At 45.4% G+C, this 17589-nt stretch overlaps 2 protein-coding genes across 2 annotated transcripts in view; one reads left to right on the top strand and one right to left on the bottom strand.

Moving 5' to 3' along the window:
- Positions 1–10939, bottom strand: part of RILPL2 (Rab interacting lysosomal protein like 2) — a 36629-nt gene extending 25690 nt beyond the window's left edge. Inside the window, exons 1-3 of the mRNA XM_019467654.2 lie at positions 10829–10939; positions 10004–10170; positions 2733–2914 (exon numbers count right to left, since the gene is read on the bottom strand). The gene's annotated coding sequence lies outside the window, so the exon portion shown is untranslated. The remainder of the gene's footprint in view (positions 1–2732; positions 2915–10003; positions 10171–10828) is intronic.
- On the top strand, positions 10841–15252 carry SNRNP35 (small nuclear ribonucleoprotein U11/U12 subunit 35). Its single transcript, XM_019467652.2, has 2 exons — positions 10841–10955; positions 14396–15252. Exon 2 carries the CDS (start codon positions 14399–14401, stop codon positions 15137–15139), a length of 741 nt encoding a protein of 246 aa, XP_019323197.1. The 5' UTR covers positions 10841–10955; positions 14396–14398; the 3' UTR covers positions 15140–15252.
- Positions 15253–17589: the final 2337 nt, after the last annotated feature.

The raw sequence follows: 17589 nt of genomic DNA, 5'->3' as shown, positions 1-17589 counted from the left end.
ACCTACCTACACCCGCACTCATCTAGTAGCCACCAGCACGCGAGCTCTTGAAATGTGGCTAGTCCTAACCAAGTTATAAGTGCACACTGGAATTCAAAAAAGAGAACATAAGCCGTCTCTCTAATGATACTTCTACTGATTACCTGTGAAAATGATGTTTAGAATGTGCTGGGTTTATTCTATTTAGAATAAATGATTAAAATTAGCTTCACTGGTTTCTTTTTACTTTTTTAATGTGGTCACTATAAACCTTAAGATGACACATGTGGCTGACATCCTCTTTTTATGGAACATCACTGCTCTAGATCAGTGTGGTCTGACAGAACTTTCTACAGTGATGGAAATGTTCTGTATCCACACTGTCGGATACGCGAGCCACTAGCTGCCACATCTATGGAGCACTTGAAATGCGGCTGATCCGACGGGGAAACCGAGTTTTTAAATTTTAAAAATTGGAATGAATTAAGTTGACCTTTATACAGCCAGCCGCAAAGGGCCAGAGGCCAGCATGCTGGCAGCCACGGTGCCTCCTGGATGTTCACGTATGTACACACTTCCACGCACATATGTACATTTGATCGAGGTATAAACACGTTATACCTTCTATGTTAAGGTGCACAGATCTCTGTTGTACACCTTGATGGATTTTCATAAACGTGTAACTCTATAACCACCATCAAGATAAAGATATAAGACATTCCCAGCACTCCAGGAGACTCCCTCATGCCCTATCCCAATCGGTAATAACTTCCCCCGTAAGAAAGCTCTATTTTGACCCTTATCATTGTCACAGGTCAATGCTGCTTGTCCTAGAATTTCCCATAAATTAAAATGTGTAGACTGTACTCTTTGAGTCCGGTTTCTTTGCTCATCATCATATCTGAGAGATTCAACCACATTGTTAAATATGGTAGTAGGTTTCTTCTTTTTTCTTTCTAAACACACGCATATGTATTTTAATTTTTTTAATGTTTATTATTTTTGAGAGAGAGAGACAGAGTGCAAGCGGGGGTGGGGCAGAGTGAGAGGGAGACACAGAATCCGAAGCAGGCTCCAGGCTCCGAGCCGTCAGCATGGAGCCCGATGTGGGGCTCGAACTCATGAACCGTGAGATCATGACCTGGGCCGAAGTCGGACGCTTAACCGACTGAGCCACCCAGGCGCCCCTCCACACAGATGCATTGTGTAAACTTTTAATTTAAGAACAACTTCAGATCTGGGGCACCCGGGAGAACACTACTTTATCTGCTTTGGCCGCTGGGGAGCCTTTAGGTGGCTCCAGTGTCCCCGTGACATCATCATCATCGTTTTTTGTTTTGCTCTGTTTTTAGCCCTTCCTTACCTTCTGGCACTACAAGTCGCTCCAAGCTCACCTTGTGTATTTCTTGCCCCATTTCTCCCAGGAGCACTGGTTATTTTTTTAATGTTTATTTTTGAGAGAGTACGAACGGGGGAGGGGCACAGAGAGAGGGGGACAGAGGATCCGAGGCCAGCTCTGCGCTGACAGCAGAGAGCCTCACGCGGACTCAAACTCACGAACCACGAGATCATGACCTGTGCCGAAACCGGACGCTTAACTGACTGAGCCACCCGGGCGCCCTGGCACTGGTTACTTTTACTAGAGGATGATACCAGAAAGCCAGATCTGGGTGCTAGGTTGTGCGGGTTGCTACCGAGGTGCACATGAATATTTAACAAAACTTTTCTTAACGTGGTAAACACATGTGCATATTTACGATTTCAACTCTTCTTAGGTGTGCAGTGCAGTGGCATCAGGTGCATTCACAATGTTGTGGAACCGTCACCCTCCTTCTCCAGAACTTGTTCATCCTCCTGAACTGAGCCCTCTGCATCCATGAAACACTAACATTACACCCCCAACATTCTACTTTCTGTCTCTGTGAACTTGACTATTCTAGGTCCCTCGTGTAAATAAATGGAATCATACAATATTTGTTCTTTTGGGCCAGCTTACTTCACTTAGCACAATGTCTCCTAGGTTAATCCGCGTTATTGCAATGATCAGGATTTCCTTCCTTTTTTTTAATTTTTATTTTTTTAATTTTAAGTAGGCTTCATGCCCGGCACGGAACCCAATGTGGGGCTTGAACTCGCAATCCTGAGATCAAGACATGAGCTGAAATCCAGAGTCAGACACTTAACCGACTGAGCAACGCAGGTGCCCCGTTAATACTTTTTTAAGAGAGAAAGAGAGAGCACACACAAGTTGGGGAGGCACAGAGAGAGGGAGAGCATCTCAAGCAGGCTCCACCCTGTCAGAGCAGAGCCCGATATGGGGCTCAGTCCCACAACTTTGGGATCATGACCTGAGCCGAAATCAAGAGTTGGTTGCTCAGCTGACTGAGTCACCCAGGTGCTCCATACATTTTTATTAATAATATATTTTTAGAAAACATACTACGAAGAAAGCTGTAGATATTTAGAAACTATGTTCACCTACCAAATAAAGATTCAATAAAGGGGCACGCCAGATGGCTCGGTCAGTTAAGCATCCAACTCTTGATTTCAGCTCAGGTCATGATCTCATGGTTCACGGGATCGAGCCCCAGGTCGGGTTCCTCTCTCACTGCTTGGGATTCTCTCTCTCCCTCTCTCTTTGCCCCATCCCAGCTCACACACTCTCTGCTTCTCAAAATAAATACATAAAAACTTAAATTTAATGAAGACTAGATAACAGTAATACCGTTCTTAGTAATTAGAGATAAACTTACCTTCTAAGGATAAGATTACATTGAAGATACCAGTTGCAGAAATCATCCACTTGTAAGGATTCATCAGAAAATGAGTGGCTTAAGAAAACCACCAGACACCCACCATCAAATTTAAGCACAACTGTATCGAAGAATTTCAAGGTGTAACACAATCAAGTTGTAATCTACTGGAATATAAGCACCTATGAAAAAAGAAACATACCATAATCAGAATGCATACATCTGTTCTACAAATATTTATTGACCACCTGGTTCTCTCTTCCCTCCTACACCCAAGTTTTAAATCTGGGCTTCTTAACCATGACTCTAACGGGCAGGAGTCTTTTAGTATGCTTCAAGAATCATTTGGGGACTTGCTAAAGATGCAAATTTCCAGAGATTCTGAGCTCTCAGATCCCAGCGGGGCCCAGAAAATGGCATTTTAACAAGTTCCCACATGAATCTAAAGTCAAAGGCCCCAAGCTCAATTTAAAAAGCTATTTTGCTTGTGTCGAAAGTGAATTTATTAAATTTAGGGGTTGGGAAAATGTACAAAATTTCATGTTGTTAAAGAAAAATTTCAGGAGTGAGCCTATGAGCAAGGACAAATCTTTATTTAGGTTTGCAAACCCAGAAGGACAATCCAAATCAGTTGGTGTGCCTGTCCAAAGAGGACAAGGAGAGGTGGTATTTTTAAGGCTTATTTTATTTTTAAGGCTTAAAACTACAGCGAGGGAGAAATTTCAGCTGGTATGGGGCACTCAGCGACTGGCTGACTGCTTTTGCTCAGTATTGTGAGACAGGTGGAACTTTCCAGGTGTCTAAACACCAAGACGTTTATCATGATTCCAGGAAGTGGCTGCTCTCTGGAAAACTCCATAAAATGGTGGCTGTCGCAAGATGGAGTCAGGGTTGCCAACCCTTTCCTGGCCCCTTCTCTTCTTCATTTCCCATTGATCAGTTATGGTGGGGGAAATTCATTACAGTGGAGTCCTTCCTTGCCCAAGTCCTTCCTTCCTCTGCTCATACTCTTGTCTCTCTCTCAAAATAAATATTTATTAAAAATTTTTTAAAAATATTTTTAAGAGAGAGAGAGCGAGCATGCAAGCAGGGGAGGGACAAAGAGAGGAAGACGCAGAATTAAAAGCAGGTTCCAGGCTCCGGGCTGTCAGCATAGAGCCCGACACGGGGCTTGAACTCATGAACCCATGAGATCATGACCTGTGCCGAAGTGGAACGCCACCCAGGTGCTCCAAATAATATAAATAAATATTTAAAAAAAAAAAAAAAAAAAAAAAAGAGTTGCATGCTCTTCTGACTGGGTCAGCCAGGCACCTGCCTTTTTATCTTTAAAAAACAGTTGTGGTTTGATAAGATTATAGCAACCAGCTAATCCAAAGATGAGATTTACGTCTGTAGAGACCACACTAGGTCCCAGGTGGACATATCTTACAGAAGAAGTGAAATTAGGGATAGGAATAATGTCAAAACAGGGAAAGGAGGTTGAAGCCAATGGAGTTAGGATGCCTCTGGGGTGGAGGAGCGATGGTTAGAGGCACTGCACGTGATCCTAATCTATGGGGCATTTTTACTGAACGAAGAAGAGTTAAAAGGGGGCATTTAGCATATGGTTGGGATGTCTGCTGAGTGGGTTATGATGACACGCAACAATTCTTCAGCGGGGGTGGGGGGGAATCCCCCGGGCTATGGTTGGGACAGCTTAATAATGGGGTTAGTATTCCAATCAGAGGCGGTTCTCTGTTTGATGGAACTTAGTAGTAACAATATTGTTAACTGGTTTTTCATCTTGAATTTGTATAGGAGTTGAGAACAAAGGGTAGAGACTATAGGGTGTCAAGTCTTATTATTATTTTTAAAATTATTGTTTTAAGTAATCCCTATCCCCAAAGTGAGGTCTGAATTCACAACCCCAACCAAGATCAAGAGTCGCATACTGTACCGACTGAGCCAGCCAGGTGCCCCAGTGTCAAGTCTTATTAAAGCCTAAGAGTTAATGAGGAAGTCTTCAGTTAAGAACTCGAACCAACGGAGCAGGCAGAAGTCATGAATGACTTCAGGCCTATCTTGGGTGGTGGAAACAAGACAAAAGGAAAAAAATGAGAATTCAAGTAAAAGGAGGGTTCTGGCTTGGTCCTAAATTTTGGGTATCAGCTTTTGGGATCAGACATTGTCTCCTTCAGTTCTGGGTTTCTGAAAGTTGTTTTCAGAATCTGGAGCCCTTTTTAAACGAGAAACATGAATCTATACATGAGTCAGCCCCTTGTAGCTTTGCTGCACACAAGGCGGTTAACAATACCCGATAAAGTCCTTTCCATTTCAGCCGTAAAGAATCTCTAAGTTGATGTGTCCTCCAATAATATATTAGATCTCCAGGCTTAAGGTTGTATTTTGTCTCTCAGGAGCACTCTTTAAAATGAATCTTGAACAAATGTGGTCTTCCATATATATTCTGTACTGAAGAATTTCTCCTTATAACAAAGTAGAGGGCAAGGGATCCTCAACTATGTTCATAGGGCACTCGGTGATGATTTTGAATGGAGACAAGTGAGCCCTTCCATTAGGGGTAGATCTTAGATTTAAAAGGACAAGAGGCAAAGCTTTGGGCTGCGGTAGACCAAAGGCAGAGGTTGGTTTGGCCGACTGAGTTTTGATTATGCCATTAGAGTGTTCAACTAATCCTCTGAATATCGAGGATGGGAGGTGCAATGAAAATGCTGAGAGATGGCCAGATTTTGCAGACCTCTCAGACAGTATGACCAGAAAAAAATGTGTTCCTCAATCACCGTGTAGCTGTCAAGGAATACCCCAATTGGGAATGATTTTTTTTCTAATAGGTTTCTGGCCACTGCTTTTGCTGTTGCTTGAGTGCAAGGAAATGCCTTGGTCTGGTGAGAAACACACAGATCATTACCATTGAGGAAGCTGGATGAAATCAATCTGCCAGATGTCAAAAGGCCCACTGGGAAGAGGAACTTGACCTAATGCAGTGTGATATGGTTTCCCAGGATTGTGCAAGGGGCTAAATTGTACATTTTGAAATATTTGTTGGGCAATAGTCGGAGATGGCTTCCAACAGTATTGTGCCCATAGGACCATTTTATTTGTGCCCCATATGTCATACAGATAGACATTTGTGAATCAGAAGTTTGAAGTGTCACATCTTTGGGGGCCGGGTCAGCATAATGATTGACCTTGGCTTCAGGGGTATCTTGTTTGAAACGGGCTTGAACTTTTATTAATAGATAAGCTGGAGGGAAGGAGAATGGTGTCAAGTTGTTTTAATATGTAACTTTTTAAAAACATTTTTATTTTATTTTATTTTGAAGCTTTATTTAATTTGAGAGAGAGAGGAGAGCGCACACAAGCAAATGAGGGAGGAGCAGAGAGAAGGAGAGAGAGAATCCCAAAATCTGTATTTGGGAATTTCATGAAGGTCTAATCAAGGGGTAAGTAATGAGTCAGTTACAAGGATGCAGTCACAGGATGTGTTCAGTTGAGTTTTGGAGGGGTAAGGGACATAAGGTAGAAGGACTGAGAGGGGGACAATGAGAGACTAAAACGTTTGGAGAGCAAAGAAACCAGAGTTCCAATTTTCTAAGTCAACTGGCAGACAGGTGTGTGTGGTGGGAGTCTAAGAGAGTTCTAACTGTATGTAGGCCTAACACCTATGGGGGAGAATCTAGTGTTCGTTTTTTGGTGGCAGTAATGAGTATAGAGTATACTCATATAATGAGTATACAGGTGGGTTGTCAGGGCACGGAGGCAGGGAGGTGAACCTTTGGCCACAGGGTCTAATTGAAGACTGCCATACCCTTGGGGGCATTGTAGGCCTCCATGCCTTTGGGAAAGGATGTTCAAATGGACAAAAACAAAGAAAGGCAGTTGGTAATTAGGGTGCCCTGGAGCTGCAGAAGAGGTGAGGTTTTTTTTGTTTGGTTGGTTTTAAATTTATTTATTTATTTTTGAGAGAGAGATAGAGAAAGTGTGAGTGAGGGAGAGGCAGAGAGAGGAGAGGCAGAGAGAATCCCAAGCAGGCTCTGCACTGACAGTGCAGAGCCAGTGTGGGACTTGAACCCACGAACAGTGAGATCATGACCTGAGCCAAAGTCAGACGCTTAACCGACTGAGCCACCTAGGCACCCCTGTTTTTTAAAGATATAAAGGCAGGCACCTCGCTGACTCAATTGGAAGAGCATGCAACTCTTTTTTTTTTCTTTTTTCTTTTTTTAATATTTATTTATTTCGAGAGAGAGACAGAGTACGAGCAGGGGAGGGGCAGAGAGAGAGGAAACACAGAATCCAAAGCAGGCTCGAGGCTCGGAGCTGTCAGCAGAGCCCGATGCAGGGCTTAAACTCACAGACTGTGTGATCATGACCTGAGCCACCCAGGTGCCCCAAGAGCATGCAATTCTTGATCTCAAGTAGAGTTTGAGCCCCACGTTGGGTATAGAGATTATTTAAATAAACAAATAAACTTAAAAAAAAATAACAAAGGAGCCTCTTAAGACCATGGGATCAGGTTTGGAGTAGTAGTAGTATGGAAGGCTTAGTATGAGGGTTGAGCTGTGAGGAAATATTTGGGAATCCAAGGGCGACGGTATCTAGCAAGACCCAGGAAACCGTGTAATTGTCTTTTAGTCTTGGGGTTGAGGGACCTGGGTGAAGGTAGTAATTCTGTCTGGTTCTATTTTTAGCCCATCTGGCAGAAAGGTGGCCTAGGAATTTGACTGAGGCAGAACAGAATTGTCATTTATCTTTAGATACTTTGTGTCCTTTGTTGGCTAATTGCTTCAGAAGGCATTTAGTGTCAGTGCCACAGGCCTTTAGGGTAGGAGAACATACATAATCATAAATCATCTATATATTGCAAAGTGTAGATATCCCAGGGAAATCAAGATCTTGTAGGTCAGCATGGAAGGTTTGAGAGAACAGGTAGGGCTTTCAGTGTATCCCTGGGGTAGGATTCTCCAAATGTGTTGTTGATTGTTCCACGTAAAAGTAGAAAGATACTGACTTTGGGGGTCGACAGGGATGCTGAAAAAGGCACTGCATAAGGCAACAACAGAAAAAGCAGTGGTTGCAGCTGGTATATTAGAAAGGGGGGGTGTGGGAGTCAGGAGCAACAGAGTGACAGGGTATGACCGTACTGGTAATTGCCCTAAGGTCTTGAACAAGATACCTTCCTCTATTACGGAGCTCTTTAACTGGAAAAATGGGGGTAATACAAGGACTAGTAATGGGGATGATCAATCCTTTGTTGATAACAGGAGTTATTCTTATAATGGCCATAAGTACTGCTTAATATTGGGTGAGGCCTTTATTTAAAAAAAAAATTTTTTTTTAACATTTAGTTTTGAGACAGAGGGAGATAGAGCATGAACGGGAGAGGGTCAGAGAGAGAGGGAGACACAGAATCTGAAACAGGCTCCAGGCTCTGAGCGGTCAGCATAGAGCCCGACGCGGGGCTCGAACCCACGGACCGCGAGATCATGCCCTGAGCCGAAGTCGGACACTTAACCGACTGAGCCACCCAGGCGCCCCTGGGGGAGGCCTTTAATGATCAATTTGAATAGTTATTGGGGAACCAAGGTTATGTGTCATATATCGGTGGAAGAGGTGGCCCACAATTGATCAGGGAGTGCATTTAGGAATGGGGGGCAGTGGACTGACTGGGGGGCAGTCCTGAACAGATCAGTAGAATTAGGAATTCTGAAGATTGAGAAGGCAGATCTAATAGCATTTCATTTTTTTGGTCAAAGGAAGTATGGGCCCAGTGAGCCTGCAAAAAATTTCTTCCTAAGAAAAGTGTTTGGGAAAGGGGGGTGGTGCACCTCGCTGGTTCAGCCTGTAGAGCATGTGACTCTTGATCTCAGGGTCCGGAGTTCAAGCCCCAAGTTGGACATGGAGCCAACTTAAAAAAAAAAAAAAAAGTGCTGGGGATGAGGGCACCCATAAAAAGGAATGGTTGCCTTGTTAAGTGCCAAGAATAAATCTAGGGGTTGAGATAATGGGATAGTTGGTGGCTGATTAAGCACCCTGATCATGGTCAGATGCTTTCATATTCTTGAGGCAGGGGACTGGAAAATAGACTGCGGCTGAGGACTGAATAAGGTGCCCTAATGTCTATAAGAATAAAACCATCTTCATTCTAAATGTTATAGGTGTTTGCTAAGAGAAAGGGAAAAATCCCCTTTTTGTCCTCAAATCTGATAAAGGAATGGTTTTTGAGATTTTTGTTCTTTTGGAACCATCGTTTATATTTCAAGTATTCCTTTTTGGAAGGTTCAGGATTTATTTATTTATTTTGTACTGCCTTCTAATTTATTTTGAGGTCCCCACATATGGGGAATCATTTTGACTAAATTTGCAACTATATCAGTAGTTTTTTCTAGGACCTCATTATGAGGAAATTTTAAATCCTGTAGGGGGTCTTCCCATCCAGCCTTATTTATCCATTCTTGGGCCTATATTGGTCCAACAAGCACGCGTACTAGTTGGTAAAGGTCCGAAGGGCCTGGATTATAGGCACTGATAGTGCAAATTAGTTGTCGGGTAAACTCTTCCGGATTTTCTTTAGGGTTAGGAAAGTCTTGCAAGATTTAGAAGTTCTGTTTAGGACCGGAGGGTCAGAGGACTAGATTACTGGGATTAGGGCTGGTGCCTTTGACTTTGAAAGGGGCTATGATGTTAGTTTTGGGAGTGTGGATGGTGGCAAGGCTGGGGAGGGAGAAATTTCAAAGAATAAGAAGGTTGGAAAGACCTGCATACACTGGAGGAAATAGAAGGCGTGCAGTGGGGGGGAGGGAATTGGATGGAAGAGGAGTGGGTCATTTTTGATTCAGTATTGAGTTGTTCTAATCCTTTTCATCTTTCTTTGGTTATTGAGTTGTTTTTTTTTTTTCCTTTTGCGGAGGCCAGAGCTGAGTCTGTTCTTTTGGAGGCTACTTCCAAAAGTACCAACTGAAATAGGTTTCCACTGATTTGGGGAAGTAGGATAGTTTCACCTTTCCAATTGTGCTCTTAAATACACCAATTTAGGGATACCAAAGGTGCGCCCAACGGGACCAGGGAGGTTTTAAATGATCTTTAGTGATTTGAGCCCAGGTTGAGGAAACTTACAGCTCCCTGGGCCCCAGATGGCTGGTGAGTGAGAGCTCTTTCTGAGAGATTGGTACCCATTCTGCATTGGAGGAGTCCTTCCCTGAATTGCTAGCAGAAAAGCCTCCTGAATTCTACCAAGGTGGGTGGTCGGGGATGTGAGAGGACCATACCTGTCATCCCCCACTCCCAGCCCGGGATTATAGGGGCCGCCGGAAGAGAAGCAACCCTGGGCTGCGGTGCTCGCTTCTGCAGGTCCAGAGATCCGCAGGAGGTGTCTAGGTCGCTTCATATCCCAAACTCGGCTCCAAACTGTTAAGCAAAAACCTCAGGAGCGAGCCTATAAACGAGTGAAAAGGAGTCAAAGCTTTCTTTGGGTCTGCAAACTGGGAAGGGCAGTCCAAGTTAGCTGGTGTGCCCGTCCGCAGAGTTGTTTTTAAAGCTTAAAGCCCCAACGAGGGAGCAATTTCAGCTGGAAATTCAGTTGGTTGCCGAGTAATCGGTTGACCTCTTTTGCCTCACTATTATGAGACGGGGGAACTTCCCGGGTGTTCAAACCTCAGGATGTTTATCATGATTTCAAGAGGTGGAGGCTCGTCGGGGAACCCCACAAAATGGTGGCCGCCGCAAGATGGAGTCAGGGTTGTCAACCCTTCCCCGACCCCTTTTCTTCTTTGGTGTGAACCAGCACACGCATCCTTTGAAGACGCTACTATACCACCCGATTCCCAAACGGCGTCTGAGAATTGACACTCTCGCTGCGCGGCCAGATCCCTTCGCTGCGGAGGGCGATTCGGCCACTCCCAGACCACTAACTGCACTTTCGGTACTCGTTCAACTTAACTGTTCCATTTAGCAGTTTCTGTCTTCGTGCAAAAAGTCAGAAAAATGGAAAATTCATTCTCTTCGGGGATGCTGTACCGTCGACGCTCAACGCACGTGGATTAAATTTCTTAAAACAAAAGCAAAAACGGAAAAGAAAAAAAAAAAAAACCCACCAACACACTGCCCGTGGCGAATCTGCTTCTCCCAATGTAAAGCTCCGCTCAGGCGGGCAAGAGGGATCTACCGGCGTTCGGAGTCTGGTGCTGGCTTCCGTGGGAAGGGATCCCGAGCCTTTCTGAGGTGAGTGGGAGCGGCTTGGTGGCAGCAGGGCCCGCTCCGGCGGGAAGGACGAGAGAATTCGGCCCGGACAGTGCGCGCGCTCCTGTCAGGGCCGCCATGTTGAAGCCTGGCAAACGGGAAGCCCTTTTAGGGTTGTGTTGCGGGAAGCGAGGGCGGTAGCTGGGGTGGAAGAAGGACCCCTTCTCCTCTTCGCCCACTGAAAAGGCGAGAGGTCGGGGAGGGCCACCCTCGAGGGCCGGCGGTCAAGGAGGGGGCACTGCGGGGCTACTGGGGTGTAGGCTTCCCGCCCCCCCCCCCCCCGACTTCCGCCTTCGCGTCCACCGCGCCACTGCGCATGCTCGGGAGAGTTCCGTCGGTCCGACTTCAGTTCTGTTTCCTACCTGGATGCGAAGCGCGGGAATATGCGAACTCGGCGGAGTCTGTAAGGAGAGGCACGCTTTGTTCGGTGGTTTCTTAATTAACTGACCTGTATCGTAATGTATAATTATAAAGCACCTTCACGGACACTGCTGTTTCTGATCTTCACAAAAACCTAGTCGAGTGGCGTGTAGCTACATTTTACAGATGATTTAAATTTTTCCCACGATAGGACTGGGTCTTAAACCTGGTCTTCTGTCTCCGGATCCAGCGTTCTTTTTCACTTTCCACACTTCTGCCTTTCATGATTAATTGCCCCTTCCGCCTCCATCCCCCACCAGTCATCTCTCACATCTCATCCCCGTTTTATGAAATACTGACATGAATCTAGAAATCCAAACAAACTGTAGGAAACCTCAACATAATGCGGCAAGGGAGGGAATACTCCCAGAAAGACGAACGGGAAGCCGTGAAGCCTGCTGCTCTCTTGGCATTTACTGCTTTAAAATTAATTATTAATTAATTAATTAATTGTTTAGAGAGAGCGTGCACAAACATGCGAGGGGCAGAGAGAGAGGGAGAGAGAGGGTCTGAAGCGGGCTCTGTGCGGACAGCAGAGAGCCGGAAGTGGGGCTCAAACTCACGAAGGGTGAGATCATGACCTGAGCTAAAGTGGGACGCTCAACCGACTGAGCCACCCAGGCGCCCCCCAAAAGAAAGCCTTTTTGTGTCTTTCATTCCTCACCGGAGATGGCATTAATAGTAAAACCTAGATCCTGACAGTTTTGGGAGGTGAGGGGAGTTAAGTGCTTAGCATAGGGCCTGGCACCTCCTACGTCTTCAAGTTAACAATAATTACTATTATCGTCCTTGTTGTTTTCTTGCAACCCTGTGATGGAGGGTGGGGAGTGCGGCCCAGAGTGGTAGGGCCAGTAGAATGGAATTGTTAGAGAATACTGGAGCAGGAGAGAGTCGACATCGTGCTCTCTCTTTTCTTTTTTCTTTTCTTTTTTTTCTTTTCTTTTCTTTTTTCTTTTCTTTTCTTTTTTCTTTTCTCTTTTCTCTTTCTGTCTTTTTTTTTTTTTTTTTCCTAATGTGGAGAAATTCCAACCATGAGAGAGAAGAGACCCAAGAGTTAGAGGCAGCGCCCAGAGGGGCCTGGAAATCCTCTCTCGTCTCATTGCCCCAGCTGTTCCTCATCCTTTCACTGATAAGGGTGCCAGAGAGGCGCTTCCTCCAAAGTTGCTGGTTAGTGCTGGCAGTCATATATACCTCCTTTTACAGTTTGGTGGCAGACAGTATAAAGTCGTTTTGCCTCTCAGTTCACAATGAAGTCATCTTTTTTGTCTGATTTGGACAAAAGAAAAATTTCATTGAATTTTGATTGGAGTTAGTTCAGTTCCCCAGTATTTATCATGCAGTGTCGTAGAATCTGGAGATAAAGTGAAGCAGACACTAGACTGAAGAATGTTTACTGTGTGTTCGGGAAAACAGACTGAGCCACTCAGATGCCCCATATTTTAATAAATAAATATGGAAAGATGTTATGAATGAGGATAACTATATAAATTTGACAGAGTCCTAGTTTTATAATTTTTAAATTTTTATTATTACAAAAATTTTTAAAAATGTTTACTTATTTTTGAAAGAAAGAGCGTGAGCAGGGGAGGGGCAGAGAGAGAGGAGACACAGAATCCGAAGCAGGCCACAGGGTCTGAGCTGTCAGCACAGAGCCCGACACGGGGCTTGAACTCACAAACCGTGAGATCATGACATGAGCCAAAGCTGGATGCTTAACCGACTGAGCCCCCCAGGCGCCCCTGGAGTCCTAGTTTTAAGGTAACATATTTCAGTATTGGCTCTACAGTTTTACGGAGGTGGTCATGTGAGCTGTAGCAGTGTCTTGAAATGTTGGCAAGTATTATTCCAGCAGATTCACCAGAATGTGAATCAATTACCATGTATCAGCCTCTCCTCTGAACTTAAACTTTCCACCCTCTTTCAAAAAAATTATCATGTATCAGATAATTGGAGTATGCTTGCAGGCTAAAATTACCATTGCAATCAATTCCCATGCCTAGAGGCGTAAACAGATTATCAGCCAGGGAATTGGGAAGAAATCCCATATTCCTTTTTGAACCTGAGAGCCTGCTGTTGCTGAGTCACAGTTTTAGCTTTGCTACCTGTTGCAAAATACTACATTAAAAGCACCATTTTCCCTTGTAGTTTTTTTTTTTTAAGTCCTTATCTTTCTATTCTTTTAATGATGCGTACCAAAACATTTGCAGATGAGCGATGTAGTATCTAGAATTTCCTTTAGAGTAATCTAGGAATGGGGATGTGAGTTGCCGCACAGATGAAACCAGGCTAGGCACGTGTTGGTCAAAGTCAGGTGATGAGTTTGTGGAGGGTTATGCCATTCTCTAAGTTGGTACGTGTTCGAAATTCTTGGTAGTGAAGTTTTTAAAAACACCATTTTCCGTTAGCAGTTTCCAGGCTGGTTTTCCTATGACCTTTTTTTTTTTTTTTTTAATGTTTGTTTATGTTGGTGGGGGGAAGGGCAGAGAGAGAGGGAGACAGAGGACCCAAAGCCGGCTCTGCGCTGACAGCAGAGAGCCCCATGTGGGGCTCAAACTCATGAACCGAACCATGAGATCATGACCTGAGTTGAAGTCGGACGCTCAACCGACTGAGCCACCCAGGCGCCCCTTAGGGCCATTTGAAAGTCTGAAAGGCAAGCCTGGATGTTGATCTGTGTTGCCACGTTATTATATAATTGGTAAGTGCCCTGAGATGATAACCTGGTCCATACACAGATGGACCACACTCAAGCACGATGCCCTCTGCTTCTTCCCGGGAGGGACGGAGGAGCAGCGGGTGAGAGCATCCTGGAGCCCCGCTGTCTGGCTTTGATCCCCATTCTTCCCACTTTCTAGCTGGGAGGCCTCAGGCCCTGGGAATCGTGCTTCCTTCCCTGTTGAAGGAAGGGGTGAATGGTAGTATCTGCTTCGTGGGGTTGTTGTAAGGATTAAATGGGTAGCTCGTAGTAGGTGCTCCCTAAAGGTTGCTGTGATCCCTCCTAGAACATGAACGATTGGATGCCCATCGCCAAGGAGTATGACCCGCTTAAAGCTGGCAGCATTGACGGCACCGATGAAGACCCACACGATCGCGCTATCTGGAGGGCAATGTTGGCACGATACACCCCCAACAAAGGCGTCACGGGAGACCCCCTCCTCACCCTGTTCGTGGCAAGACTAAACCTGCAGACCAAAGAGGAGAAGTTAAAGGAAGTATTTTCTCGCTACGGGGACATCCGGCGGCTTCGGCTGGTGAGGGACTTGGTCACGGGCTTTTCGAAAGGCTATGCCTTCATCGAATACAAAGAGGAGCGTTCTCTGATCAAAGCTTACCGAGATGCAGACGGCCTGGTGATTGACCAGCACGAGATATTCGTGGACTACGAACTGGAAAGGACCCTCAAAGGGTGGATCCCTCGGCGCCTTGGAGGAGGTCTGGGGGGGAAAAAGGAATCCGGGCAACTGAGATTTGGGGGGCGTGATCGACCTTTTCGGAAACCCATTAATTTGCCAGTTGTTAAAAACGACCAGTACAGAGAGGTAAAAAGGGAAAAGCGGGAGCGATCTCGGTCGCGAGAGAGACACTGGGACTCTCGGACGAGGGACCGAGACCATGACCGAGGCAGGGAGAAGAGATGGCAGGAGAGAGAGCCAACCAGGGCGTGGCCAGAAAGTGACTGGGAGAGAGAGAGGGACTTCAGAGATGACAGAGCCAAGGGGAGGGAGAAGAGGGACCGAAGTAAGTAGAGGCTCACCAGCACCACCAGAGCCCAGACAAAGACGCCGCGGAGGCACAGAGCGATGCGTGGCTTTTATACAAAGTGTACGTCCAGTGCTTGAATAAAACTTGCTGGTGGTGATGGGGTCTGGAGTTGAGTTTTCTTTCCAGTCTAGAACCCAGGTTTAAGCTGAACACGCTGATATTACGGGGTTTCTCCTCTTCACCTTGTAGTTCTAGGGACCCATTACATTTATTACAGTCGTGTCCTCACCGGCAGCCATACAGAAGGGCACGTTTACGGAGCCACCACTCTGGTTTAATTTGGCAGTAGAGAGCTTGTTTTGCGATTCTCCTTTTCTCCTGTCTACTGGAACTGACCGTTTTGAGGGGCTGGCAAAAAAGAAGTGACGACCGAAAATCCTTTGCATCGCTCTGACTCCTGGGAACCCGAATCTGGCTAGATTGTTGGGAAAGTGGTATCTTTCCCATCTGTATATCTGTAGCGTACAGGCCTGCCGAACTGAAATAAAAATGGGATAGAAAAGTGAATTCAGGGAGAACGTCCAGACCTTCGTACCAAAGCCAGTGTGAGCAGTGGTCTAGGTCAGCAATCAGCTACCCTTGAACAAATAGAACTCCGTTCTTGAGCCAAATGCTGACTGCCTTTTTTTCCTGTTTTTTGGCAGGGAGGCTGGTATTTAAAGTGAAAAACCAAAGTTGCAGGGCTATGGGGTTCTGGTTTATGGCGGCCTTCCAGCCCTTTGAAAAGATGAAGCTCCAAAGAGAGTGAAATGAAAATGAGGAAAAGCCAGTGAAAGGTTTCTGTCTGGTTCTGATGGACTGATTTGTCTTCTCCCTCTTGGACACCTGGCCTCCCATTTGTAGGAGGGCTGCATAGATCATATCGACTATAACTTCTTCTGAGGGCTTTGAGTACCAGGCTGTTCACGTGGTTTTAAAAAAAGTGACACTTAATGTTTCTGTTTTAGCAATGGCTGTATCTTTGCAAGTTCAGGGTCTTAAAACTCAGGATGTTTCATGCAAAGCAAACAATTTACTATCGAGACTCAACACATTCACGACTAGGTTTTTGCATTACGAGTATGAATCTCTTTGTTATGTAGGGAACCTGCCCTATGTTAAAACTGCTGTTAGCTGTTAGAACAGTTTTATTTATTTATTTTTTTTAATTTTTTTTTTTTAATGTATATTTATTCTTGAGACAGAGGCAGAACGTGAACAGGGGAGGGGCAGAGAGAGAGGGAGACACAGAATCCAAAACCGGCTCCAGGCTCTGAGCTGTCAGCACAGAGCCCGACGGGGGGCTCGAACTCATGAACTGTAAGATCATGACCTGAGCCGAAGTTGGACGTTTAACCGACTGAGCCACCCAGGCGCCCCAAGAACAGTTTTAGAAAAATAGGCTCTTTCCTTTGTAGATTTCCAGTGCAGAATCTTACCACGTCCCCCACGTCTCAGAAAACAGCCGTTCAGGAACACCCTTCTGATTTCACACAGGTTGTACAAAGGGCTCCCTATTACAGCACCAAAAGTGCATTATGGGCTTGAGCTGGTAGGTATTTCAGCTGAACGAGCACTCCACCCTGGTGGTGTGTTATGAGACAGCACCGGAAGAAAGAGATCCAGTCGCGGTGCTTACATTGTCCAAGCCAGTGGCTGTCAACCCTGGGTCCCAGAACATGGATGGATTAGACCCCTCAGACCGCATCCTTGACATTGAGGCTTCATCTTGTATGGGCCCTGGTAACTAAACAAAACAAAAAAATTGGTAGAGCCCCCACAGCAGAGACCTTAGCAGTAGCCACGCAACAAAGGCATGTGGCTTCTCACCTGGCAATTTTTCTAGTTTATTCTGCAGACTGACGCATGGGTGTGAAAGTGTGCAGTGCTAAAGGAAGCTCCCTGTCCATCCATGGGGTCTGGACAAACATGAAAAATGACACATCTACGTGGCAGACGGGTCCTCCATTTCGCACTATTACATCCGGTGCTGAAAGAGTCTTTGTTGTGGGGCACTGTCCTGGGCATTGCAGGATGTTGAGCACCATCCCTGGAACCTACCCACTGGATGCCAGTAGTAGTGGTGACAACCAAAACACCAAAATGTCTCCAGACGTTGCCAAACGTCCCTGGGGGGCGTTGAAACCCACTATCTTCCGTACTGATGTGGAATCGTTTCCAGGGTATTCTAAGAAAAGGAAGGCACAGCATAGCACATATATAGTATGCTGCCATTTATGTTAAAAAAAAAAAAAAGAAAGAAAAAATATATTTTGTTACATAACCGCATGTATATTTATAAACCCTTTCAGGAAAGACACCCAAGAAACTGGCAACACTGGTTGCTCGTGGGGAAAGGGCAACCAAAGGTGGCCAGGGGAAGGGAGACTCCTCAATACACCTGCTTTTATACTCCGAGAATAAACTAGCGGCAGTCAGTTTTGAGAACCACTGC

Source organism: Panthera pardus, unplaced genomic scaffold (genome assembly GCF_024362965.1).
Source record: "Panthera pardus isolate Hobbes unplaced genomic scaffold, ASM2436296v1 HiC_scaffold_15, whole genome shotgun sequence".
NCBI lineage: Eukaryota > Metazoa > Chordata > Mammalia > Carnivora > Felidae > Panthera > Panthera pardus.
This window is presented reverse-complemented; position numbering and strand designations above follow the sequence as displayed.